The 12,324-nt window shown below is 40.7% G+C and overlaps 1 protein-coding gene across 3 annotated transcripts in view; it reads left to right on the forward strand.

The window, feature by feature from the left end:
• Positions 1-12,324, forward strand: part of SNAP25 (synaptosome associated protein 25) — an 81,658-nt gene that overhangs the window by 47,068 nt on the left and 22,266 nt on the right. For 2 of the 3 annotated variants that reach the window (XM_082645014.1, XM_082645015.1), the window contains exons 2-3: positions 5,454-5,589; positions 7,523-7,564. In XM_082645014.1, the coding sequence (XP_082501140.1) occupies positions 5,518-5,589; positions 7,523-7,564 (114 nt within the window). In that variant the 5' untranslated portion in view covers positions 5,454-5,517. Of the gene's footprint in view, positions 1-5,453; positions 5,590-7,522; positions 7,565-12,324 lie in introns of those variants that run through there. The other variant, XM_082645016.1, reaches the window with a different exon arrangement.

The raw sequence follows: 12,324 nt of genomic DNA on the forward strand, positions 1-12,324 counted from the left end.
ATATCCAGAAAAGACACAAACTCTAATTCAAAAAGATACCTGCACCCCAACATTCATAGCAGCACTATTTATAATAGCCAAGACATGAAAGCAGCCTAAATGTCCATCATCAGCTGAATGGATAAAGATGTGGTGTGTATACACACACACACACACACACACACACACAGTGGAATATTACTCAGCCATAAAAAAGAATGAAATAATGCCATTTGCAGTAACATGAATGGACCTAGAGATTATTATACTAAGTGAAATGTCAGGCAGAGAAAGACAAATATCCTATGATATCACTTATATGTGGGATCTTAAAAAAATAATACAAATGAACTTATTTACAAAACAGAAATAGACTCACAGACATAGAAAACAAACTTATGGTTACCAAAGGGGAAGGGGGGTGAGGGATAAATTAGGAATTTGTGATTAACAGTTACACGCTACTATATATAAGGTAGATAAGCAACAAGGACCCACTGTGTAGTACAGGGAATTATATTCAATATCTTGTAATAGCCTATAATGGAAATGAATCTGAAAAAGAATATATGTATATATATATATATATATGTTCTGAATCACTTTGCTATACACTTGAAACATTGTAAATAAACTATACTTCAATTAAAAAAAAGATGTACCTGTCAGACCACTACATTATTTTCCGGTATATAAATGAAACTAAAAATAAAATCACTTCTAGTTTTTAATTAAAAGACAAAATATCCACACAACTTGCTTTGAGAATAAATATGCTTTGAAAATATGTTTTTGAAAATGACCCAAACTCATGATCTGAAATTTATCTGTGTGTCAGTAGAGAGTTACCTCTAAGCCTGTGTCCTGATCTACAAAGTAGGGATACTAACAGGTTGCATACCACATGTCATTTAAGGTTTACATTAGTTATTATGTGAAAACATTGAAAACAGTGCCCTACGAAGAGTAGCCCTCATTAAGTGTTAGTGTGATTGTATTAATAATTAAGGAGACTTGTCAGACTTGGTTTATAAAGTCCCTGTGTTCTTCTTTGGGCTTTTTGAACATAGTGAGTCTTTAATAAACTTCTGTTGAATTTGAAAGCATATCTCCACCAGAAAGCAGGCAGGGTCTACAGGAAGAGAGATCTATCCTACAGAAGCCTTGTTCAAATGATTAGCAGTGTGGGGAGACACGAAGATGTAGGTTTCAGCTTTCTATGATAATTCAGCCAATGGGTATTGATGTATATAGGTTTGTTCTTTTAATTAAAGTGTGAAACAGGGAGAGAAATAGATGTTAGCTCAGGGCGTACTCTGCTTACACTTTTTCCATGACATTCCTGCCCTATGGCACTTGAACTAACAGCCGATGTCCCCAGCATAATAGTCATCCATGTCTCTGTCAACCTCATATATCAAAGGCGCACACTTAAATACGCACACTCACCTTCTGTTCCTGAGCCCTAACCCCATATGTGAGTCCAGATTCTACATGAGAAAGCAGTCTTAGGCTAATTCATGTAAATAAGTAAGCCCCTTGATGTGGGAGAAAGGGTTTTCTCTGGAGCCTGTCTGCTGTGTGTCCAATGTGGGTCTCAAATAGACTTGGATGCAGAATGAGAATGAGAGCTTTACAATTTACACCTGCCATCAAGGGATAACTGCAGACAACCCATTTTGTACCGCATACCTCGACAGCGACACATCCTCAGATGTCTCTGTCTCTGATGCAAACGGCCCGGTGCTGATGCTGAGTCTAGGAACCTTGGCCAGCTGGTCATGAAAATTAGGCATCTTTATGAGGGCTGTACGGTCATCCCAGATTAATCACATGGATTAAATCTGACTTGTAGTCCTAAAACTCTGTCCATCAAAGGCAAATTCACTTTTATATTGTACTCCATGCATCATTTCTTGTTTTAAAGTATGGTCCAGGAAACACAAACCCCATCACTGGAAACTCCAGGCAAAGGAAATTCTACAAACCACTACAGACAGAAAAACACACCACACCCTGTATCTGTCTATAGCAAATATACGGTGCCCTGTGGACAGGAAATGCTTTAAGAATTTCTGTTTAACTTTATGTAGCCCAGGGATCAGCAACTGTTCAGGACCAGAGGGTAAATATTTTCAGCTTTGAGGGCCACGTGGCCCTCAAAGAGCAACCGCTCAGCTCTCCCATTGTGACCTCAAAGGACCACGGATAATAAGGAAGTGAATGCGTGTGGGAGTGCTTCAATAAAGCTTCACTTATGGACCCTGACACTTGAATTTTATACACTTTTCACATGTACAAAGTATTTTTTCTTCTTTTGAGTCTTTTTAACCATCTTCAAACGTAAAAGCCGTCTTTGCTCACAGCCAGTACAAAAACAGGAAATGATCTGGATTTGGCCATAATTCCCTGCAGCCCTTATTGAGCCCACTGTTTCCCCCAACCTAATAACTACAGGACCTTGCCCTACCTCACCTGGTGACACTTATTAACATTCCAGGGGAGCATTCTATAGATAGTGCTACTCAAATTATGGTCTGTGGACCAACAACATCAGCATCGCCTTGGGGCTCATTGGAAACGCGGAATCTCGGACCCCATCTCAGACCAACTGACTCAGAATCTCTGAGAGTGAGACCTAGCAATTTGTTTCAACAAGATTTCTGGTGATTCTGAAGCCATTGAGGTTTTAGAAGCACTGCCATGGACCACACCTGGAAAACTACTGTCTTGGAAACATCGGATGCTACCTAGGGCTGTCAGAACAGTCCATTCATTCATTCAACAAGTCAATTCCCATGAATTGAACACCTACTAGGGGCCAGATACTTTGCTAAACACTGGTGATTTGAGCTAATTAATAGATACTGTTGGGCCCTTAATGGACTGGGAGATAGTCTTACATCAGAGCCCCAGGGAATAGATTTGAGTTGTTCTGCTTCTAATTTCCTCACTTAACAATCAGGTTTTGCTGGCTGGGGCCACACTACCAGCTCAGGCAACACACAGGATGGAGGTTATGTGCTAATGTAAGTGAAGTGTTGCATGTCACCTAGATAATAAATGCCATTTCACTTTCAGCCACTGAAATTACTGTTAATCACCATCAGTATGCTTCTTCAAGTGCTGTCTCAGCATTCTAATATGCATGGGTTTGGAGCTTGTAGGGGCAGTTTATCTAACACCAGCAATAAACATCCCAACAGAAGATTTCAAGGTGCATTCCATGCTTTTGCTCCCCCCATTCTTCTTAGGAGAGTGGACATTACTTTTTCAGCTTTGAAATGCCATGCATTTGAGGTTTGTCATATTCCTTGTTCTGCCCTTCCAATCACAGACATACCCCTACCCTTTAGAGCAGGACAAGGGGTGGGAGCTCCCCGGGGGAGCCGTGAAAGTGATGAAAACAAGGTGTCTACCCCATGACTTCACTGTCACTGCACCAACTGCCCATCAACCAGATCCTTATAGGTGAACATCAGCTTGAACATAGGGGGCCCTACAGCTGTTCTTCAGGTGATGAGAATAGCAAGTTTGAGAGGAGATTGCCAAGGAAACACATGAGACCTGTGTGTGTGTGTACGTGTGTGTGTGTGTGTGTGTAACAGAGAGAGAGAGAAAGGGCACATCCATCTGCAAACAGATGTAGAGAAGTGGGAAATAGCAACAGCACTACAGGTCTGAAAGCACAAAGACCTCTATCTTCTAACAAACTGGCCTATTAAAAAGAAAGGTCACTTGCTGGCTTAGACTGAAGGAAGAAGTTCTGCCAAGGAACCCAGCAGCAAAATACGAAGATGGAGAACAGGGTGAGAAGGTACTCTTGTTTGTCTCCACCTGGAAATCCTTTGAGAGGTGCTGCTTGGAGACTGGAGATTCAGGCACTCGGCTGCTTTCCCTGTTTTCAGGCTTCCATGGGTGATCAGCACTGCAGCAACATGCCTCTTGCCCAGCCATCAGTAAATGAAAGCTAATTAACAAACACCGGATTTGTTTCACTCTTAGCAAAGGGTACAGGCTTATCCTGAATGAGCAAGCTTTCTGAATATTAAGCTCCCACATCCTGACAAACAAGATTGATCAGAACTTTCTATAATATATGCCCCTCAACAAGCCAATGAGTCTGGTATTATTTACGCTGTTGAGAAAGCTGGGGCTCAGAGACAGCGATAAACTTGTCCAGAGTCACCCAGCAACTGAGTGCCAGAACCAGCAGTCCAACTAGGTCTTCTTGATATCAAAGCTATGACCCACAATCTACTCAGCATTTCTGGTCCACCATTTTATCCTGGAGGGCAGATCCCAGTCACTCAGAGGAATATAGGAATTTTGTTTCTGCTCATCTCAAGGTTTAGGAATGACTTGGTATAAATTCCTTCCAAATTCTGTTTCCTAGATCCCTAATTTCTAAAATGAAGACTTGTGTTTAAGTAAAATGCAAAGCATTTAAAACTTTACATCATATCATGAGTACATATTCTGGTGGCCAGAATGGAGGAGGTGGGTAGGAAAAGAAAGGGGCTGATTGGCTCTGGAGGGAACCTAGTCTGGTTATCTGTAATTTGCACCAAACAGGATTTCAAGAGAGCAGCCAGAAAAATGCACAGGTCACATTTCAGGACCAAGGACCCATTCTTTAGAAAAATTCCTATGCACACCCACATAAGCCCTCTTGGCAACCTCTGATAACAACGGAAAGAGATGAAAGATTTTCTGTCTTTTGCTTTTAAATGCCCCTAAATACAATGGAATACTACTCAACAGCAAGAAGGAATGCACTATTAGTACATGCTACAACGTGAAGGAATCTCAAAATGATTATGCTAAGTGAAAGAAGCCAGAAAAAAATAATCCATAGTGTATCTTTCCATTTATATAAAATTCTAGGAAATGCAAACTAATTTATAGTGGCAGAAAGCAGATAAGCAGCTGTCTTGGCACCGGGCTACAGTGAGATGGGATGGGTGGGTGGGTAGGATTATAAAAGGCATGAGGAAAATTCTGGGGATGATGGATATGTTTATTTTCTTAATTGTGGTCATGGTTTCCTGGGAGGATGCATCTGTCAAAACTTCTCATTGTATACTTCAAAGATATGGGATTTATTGTATGCCAATTATACCTCAATAAAGCTGTTAAAAAATAAAATAGAAATAAATAAGTGGGAGGTTAAAGGTATTCTAACCTGGAACCACATCCTTCCCTACTGACATTTCAAACTTGAGTGGTGTGTGTCTTAAAAATTATTTCATAGGCAGACAGGTATCCATCTCCACTGTAAAGTAGGCAAATAGGTATTCATGGTGGCTTTTGGAGAAAGAGCATAATTCTGTGGACTCCTGTCTGGGTATGGCTTCCAGCTCAGAAGATGAGTCACGGAGACAGAGTATGGACCGTTGAGACCTTCCCCCTAGCTGAGCACACCTGCCTGTACACATATAAGCTCTCACATGTTCAAATCTGCTTCTTTCCAGGTTCCGTGGCCAAACCCATCACTGACGCCCCAGCCCAGGCACCCCGCCAACCCCCACCCCTACCATGGCTGAAGACGCGGACATGCGCAATGAGCTGGAGGAGATGCAGCGAAGGGCTGACCAGCTGGCTGATGAGGTGAGGGATGGAGACCTGGGAAGGGAGCAAAAGATGGAGAGCTGCATAGTTTGTCTTATTCAGGTTGAGGTGGGAAAAGGGCTTCTTCTCATGTCTCAGAAAAAAAGAAAAAAAAAACAGGAGGAGTATTACTTTGATTTCCTATATATCTAAGGGCTCTGCACACAGGAATGGGTTGGTTATAAAACTTGCATGCAGATCAGTGACTGAGCCCAAACTTCCAACTCCTAGAAATCTAGAGAAGTCAAGATCCTCTAAGAAAAGCACTGTCTTTGGGTGTCTTACAGCCAGTGTTGTGCCAGAGTTGGCTCAATTCTGAGAGCTGGTTGTTACATTGTCCAGAACTTTGCAAGGTGGTATTAAAATTGAATTATATAAACTGACAATTAAATAGATCATATTAAAATCAAAGGTAATAAATACTCAGATCTCATCACGTCCTAATGATTTTACTACTATCTATGCTTTCAAAGTTGTTGGCATGTATTGTATCTGTAGTGTGAGGATACCGTCTAGTGGTGTGTTACTGTGAACCTTCCCAAGTTCACCTTCAGTGACACCATGGTGTAGTTAGAAATCAGAGAGGGAAAAAGTATTTACACCACGAATCTGCAAACACTACAAATCAGGGCTTGAACTATTGTTTTGTTGATCCTCTAGACTTAAGAAAGTGGAAAAATATTAATAATGCAGATTAAACTTAAGTATGAACATCCGCAGCCATTACACTATAAGCAACACAAAAAAGAATTGAGAAAATCTTCCAGTATTTGAAAACAATGATTCTCTTCAGCAGAGAAGCCACTTGCATCATTGACAAATGAATAAAGTTCCAAAACATGTCTTCATTCTTTCAATTGCCTTTTATTCACTCAAGTAAATGAAAATATCAACCAGCGTTCATGACAGAGCTGCACTTGTTTTATGCGTGCTTAGCTGTGGACACAAGAGTTCAGCAAAAATCAACAAAAGCTTTCTGTGAAAATCAATTGGCTATACAGAATTTGCAATAAAGTGGTGCATATTTTATTATTATTTATAAATTTTATGGTAGTCATCCTTTATATCATTAAAATAATACACACACATAGACACACAAACACATCTTTTTTCTGGAGAGCCCATTGTTAACATTTACCAGCATACCTCTGCTTACAGCCATTCTATTTCAAAAAGCAGCCTGCTGACAGTGCTTCCAGGAAAGTGAACATGCTTCATGTTCCTGCAAACTCTTGTCCAAAATAAGTTTGTCATTGAAAAGCACAGCTTTTAAGAAATCACACTGGTTGCTGAATTCTAGTAATTTAAATGTAACTTAGAAAAAAGTGACCCCACTGTGTCCTCACACTACAGATACAATACATGCCAAGAGCCAGCGCTGAATTCATTTTTTCTTATCTAAGGATGAAGATAATTATTATAGCTGTCTCCTATAGACTAGTTATTTCAAACACGCTTGATTTTTTTTCCACCCTAGGGCAACAACTTAATTTGCAGTGATAAGAACTTCCAATTGTGTTTCTAGGAGCTTTATAAGAAAATCGATGTTAGATTCATCTCAATTCATGACAAATGATATTTGCCTTTAAATTTCAATATTCCTGGTCCAGGGAGGCCAAATTAGTCCTCTGAGTATTTGAGATAATTTTTCATGCCTCCTGCACATGCAAAATTACCTTTTCAAGCTTTGTCTTTGATATCAAAATCAACTTCGTCTGGTTTTGATTTTATGACAATCAGCTTTAATGTAATTGCTTTAGGGAATCTTATTATGTAGAAAGCCCGATAGGAAAGAGATTGAAATTGTGGTTCAGTTACAAACTTCAAAGAACATGTGATAACAACCCTTTATGTTTCCCAAGTGAAGAAAGTTTTTCTGATATTCCAAGAACTCTGGATCCTGCACTCATAATATTTATGTTTTTTATCTTAGTCGCTGGAAAGCACCCGTCGTATGCTACAACTGGTTGAAGAGGTAAGCAGTGACTATATTTTAAGATGAACTAATCCCTTTGGCTGACATATTCTTTGCCTAGACCCTTTGCCTTTCCCTAGACCACCGTCCCATTGATTCCAGTGCGAATGTAGCTACCAGAAGGCCACATAATGAGAGAGATGCTATATTTAAGTTTCCAGGTAGCCATCAAAGTATTCACTCTCCCTCCAGCCCAGCCTATCTTCCTAGTCTGGGAAGCAGAGGAGGGTGGTATTTCCAAGTAAATAAATGCTCCCAAGAAATCACAAAAACAAATCAGAGCGATTTTTTATATATGAAAGAATTACCTACATAAAATCCTCATTTGTACTGATTTTGATGCCTCTAAATTACATGTAATCTTGGCCTACTGTTTTAAATTTAGCCACATATATCACTTTAAAAAAGATGTACCCATAGAGGCATAATCTTCAGAAATTGTTACATATATAGTCAGGCACTAAAATTCATGAAATAATAGGAAAATCTTTTAATAAAGGGAAACATCAGGTCTAGTCATGTAAATATAGAAGCTCTTTTATATTCCTGACTCTGGATTTAACATCCATTTGCAAGGCACGGTTAATGAATCCGTGACTATTTTTAAATGGGTGAAATAGGGCAGACAGCAATAATGGAATCAAAAGGGCATTTGCAATAAACCTCATTTATTCCAATTTGGGAGAGCGGCAGTCAACCAGGAAGAATAAATGGATTAATTGAACTTGTCCGTTGGGAGAGATGAAGTGGAAAAAGAGTGGGATGAGCTATATTTATCTTAACTGAATAAAACAAGTCTAATCGTTTTTATTCAGTGAGATGCTGTTTTATCTACGCTTTGAAAATGCTTATCAATGTATAAATTCATGTGTGGTTATCATCTTTAGAGATCTTGGGGGTTTTCTAGCAGAATGATCAAATGAGCCTACTTGCCTCATGCTACTGTAAATTGCTTTTGCAATGATGTGAAAGGAGAAAAAGGTCAATTATATAAGGCTAAAAGCAAGGGCAGCCTCCTCTCACACTATGGAAGCCAACATTTTCCCGTACTTCTGCAGCTTCAGCTTCTCAGCTAAGAATGGAATATAGCTAAATGTGAATTGCCACAGGAGGGGGAGGAGAGGGCGGCAACCAAGAGCTCAGAGGACTCCTGGGAAGGGTAGGGGGTCCACTGAAGGAGATCTATTATCATGAAAAATGGCAGTTTGAGCCTGCAGTGTAGCACAAATTGGCCCCCACAGGAGGTGGGCCAGCAAGGGGCCCTCGGCAGCACAGGAAAGCAACCTTCCCTCCCTTAATGAAGAGAAATGTTTTCTTTGTGCTGTCCTGGGAACACCACTCACGCAGAAGTACTTGAGGACCAAAAAGGAGGCAGATATTCTAAATCTACTAGTGTCAGTGAGGCTTTCAGAATCCACATGTTGCCCCTCATCTTGTCATGAGAACAAGTAAAAGGAACAAATCTGAGTAACATCCACACATGAGCTCTCACCGTGACAGGAAGGAAGGGAGCCCAGAAGTCAGCTGACATCATTATCTTGATTCGTGTTTATGACCTTCAACCATGGCCTCCAAGCTCATATTTCATTTTCATTTGTGTGTGTGCTCATGTGAAGGGAATTTCTAAACTACAAAATCTATCACCAGTTTGCCCACCTGTGCAATGTTGAAACTGCCTAGAACACATAAAGTGATGGAGGAATGAATCCAACACACTTTTCCCAACTAGCCCCTCCCCCATCAGAGTCTTTGGGCCACAGAGACTTCTTTTTCTGTGTCTTCTTAAATTGCAGGCAATGTTGGCCAGTCTTGGAAAAGGAGTGTCTGCTCTAATTTATTCTGGAAAAAAAAATCTCAAAAGCTCTATTAATTGAAGTAGGATTCTCAAATATTACATTTTTGTTTTTCCTAAAGTGTTTCTCGATCAAGCATGAAGTTGCATCTTAGAACAGGGGGTGAAACAGATGGATGCTGTCTCCTACCTCTAATAAATGAGAGGAGGCTATTAGACTTTCCATCCTTAGGAAATTATGAGCAAGGCATTATTAGACTAGATTGATTGCTCTTACATCCTCCTGGGTTATATTATATTGATGGTCAAACATCCCTTATGTCTAGGGCATTGGCCAGTCACATGATATTCTGCTTTCAATCAAGAAGGAAATTCTCTTTAAAGAGAATCAGCATTAAATATTCATCAAGGGCAGAAATCATTTGGAAAATCTGAGCATTGAAATACCAGGATCTTGCCCATGATCCCAAAGTCCATCAGTGCCATATAATTTGAATTGAGCTGAATGCTTATTGAAATTCAGTCTCAAAGACAGGAAAGGTTACTCAACTTGTGAAGTTTCCCTGAAGCAAACAATCACACTTTCAGTGGAATATATAGGACTTTGTGCCATCCCTCATGGACTTTACGGTGTAACAGAGTGGAAGGCATGGAAGCTTGGTTTTTAATAGAAGCCATCATCAGTGTATCAAGGACAATGTAAAGTTACACAGAGATCAGTAGATAAAGTTCAGAAAAGCTGAATACCATACACACATAAAAAGATTAGAAATCACATAGCACTTGGTTCCCAGCCCCAGGCTGGGAACTGGCTCTTTTGATGGATGCATTTCAGCAAATATTTATGGAACGCCTGACGCTGGAGGTGGAAGATCAATATTGATATCATGTAGAAAAACAGATATGAAAATAGCTCTCCAAATTCAAGGCCACACCTGCCTCAGGAGCATAGAGGAGGGGACAATGAATTCTAGAGGGAGAGTCAGGAATACTATTTGATTCCAGACAAAAAAGTTAACTCTGCTAATAATAACTGCAGGAAATGAGCTCTACACGTTAATGCGTTGGGCTATGGGACAAAGCCAGGAAAAGCCACACTGCCCTAGGGCAGGCTGATCCAAAAGCCCCACACAGAGCTTTCATGCACTGGTGGTTACTGAGGGCTCCCCAACATTTATGGGTGTTTCAGCATCTTTTCTTTTCATTCCAACTTATCTTTCGAAACGTTGGCCACAAGAAGAAAATAAGCATTCTAAAGCTATGTCTTTGTTATGCCAGACTTTGTACTAAAGGTGGAAAATTCAGGCTGAGCAGTTGTTTTCAGGTAGACAGTTGTAGGCATCTTTTGGAACTCTCTCAGTTAAGAGAGTGTCTGGACTGGCCTACTTTTAGCTCAGGTGTATTGGACTTTGGGAAAAGCATTTCAGGATGACAAAAGACTTTAAAATGTTCTATAAACATGGTCTTAGATCATCAGCAAGAAAGAAAATAAGAATAGAGAAATTAAAAGTAAAAAGAAAGAAATGAAAAAAATATCAGGGACTTCCCTGGTGGTCCAGTGGTTAAGAATCTGCCTTCCAATGAAGAGGACGCGGGTTCAATCGCTGGTTGGGGAACTAAGATGCCTCATGCCACAGGGCAACTAAGCCCACGTGCTGCAGCTACCATGCCTACGCACTCTGGAGCCCACACACCACAACTAGAGAGCCTGAGTGCTGCAACTAGAAAGAAGCCCATGTGCCACAACGAAGAGCCCAAGCCCGCGTGCTGCAACACAGATCCCACACACCGCAACTAAGACCCAGTGCGGCAAAATAAGTAAATAAATAAATATTTTTTTGAAAAATCACTGACGGGCTTCCCTGGTGGCGCAGTGGTTGAGAATCCGCCTGCTGATGCAGGGGATATGGGTTCGTGCCCCGGTCTGGGAAGATCCCACATGCAGTGGAGTGGCTAGGCCCGTGAGCCATGGCCACTGAGCCTGCACGTCCAGAGCCTGTGCTCCGCAACGGGAGAGGCCACAACAGTGAGAGGCCCGCTTACCGCAAAAAAAAAAAATCACTGACGTCTCCAACTCCCCCTGTTCACAGTTAGACAAGTTTCCCAGGGATTTTGAACAGGAACCAGGAATTGAGCTAAGACAAAAATAGAACCACCTCCTCTCCCTCCTAGCTATTAAAACATAATACTCATTAAGGAATCAGAGAAAGTAATATTCTGCCTCCCCCAAGATATCGTCCCATCCCTGTCCTTCTCTCTTGCCCTCCTAGTTCCTCCAAAGGACGACCCAGTTGTTTTGATAAAAGTTGTCAGCAAAAAGTGGAGCCAAATATAAGTTCTACTATATATTGAGAACCTACTATATGCCAGTGACTGTGCTCAGAGTGTATTATCTAATTTAATCCCTGCAGTCACTTTTTCTACTGCTTTGCTCTCCATTTTACCAAGGAGGAAAGTGAAGTCCACAGTGGTTAAGGAACTTGCTTGAGACACACAGCCACAAAAGACGGAGATGAAATTCAAACTCAGATCTACCTGATTCCAGAATGTGAATTCTTACATTTCCCTTACACCAGCAACTCCCACAATATTTAAAAAATTTTTGAGAATTCCACAAAAAGCAAAAGGATTCAAGAAAACAAACATAGCAGCTCATCCTAAACTGACAGATTCCACACAAATGAAATCCTTTATCTCAGTTTTTGAATCATGGCCTCCAGTGGTGTTGAACCTGTAGAAGCTTTTAGGTTCTGTATCTTATTTTGTCTTTATAAATCTTGGGAAGTGAGGGAGCTGTTTCTGTCCCCATCTGATAGCTGGGAAAGCTGAGACACAGAACAGATGACTCTAGAGCAATAGATCTGTAAAGATAAGTCTAGAATTCAGAATTACTGACTCCCAGATGCCAGCTCTGTTCACTTGACCAAACTGTTTATCATTCTGTGAAGCACAGTTTAGAAGCCAGGCA

This window comes from Mesoplodon mirus, assembly GCF_964341445.2.
Source record: "Mesoplodon mirus genome assembly, chromosome: 15".
In the NCBI taxonomy this organism is placed as follows: Eukaryota; Metazoa; Chordata; class Mammalia; order Artiodactyla; family Ziphiidae; genus Mesoplodon; species Mesoplodon mirus.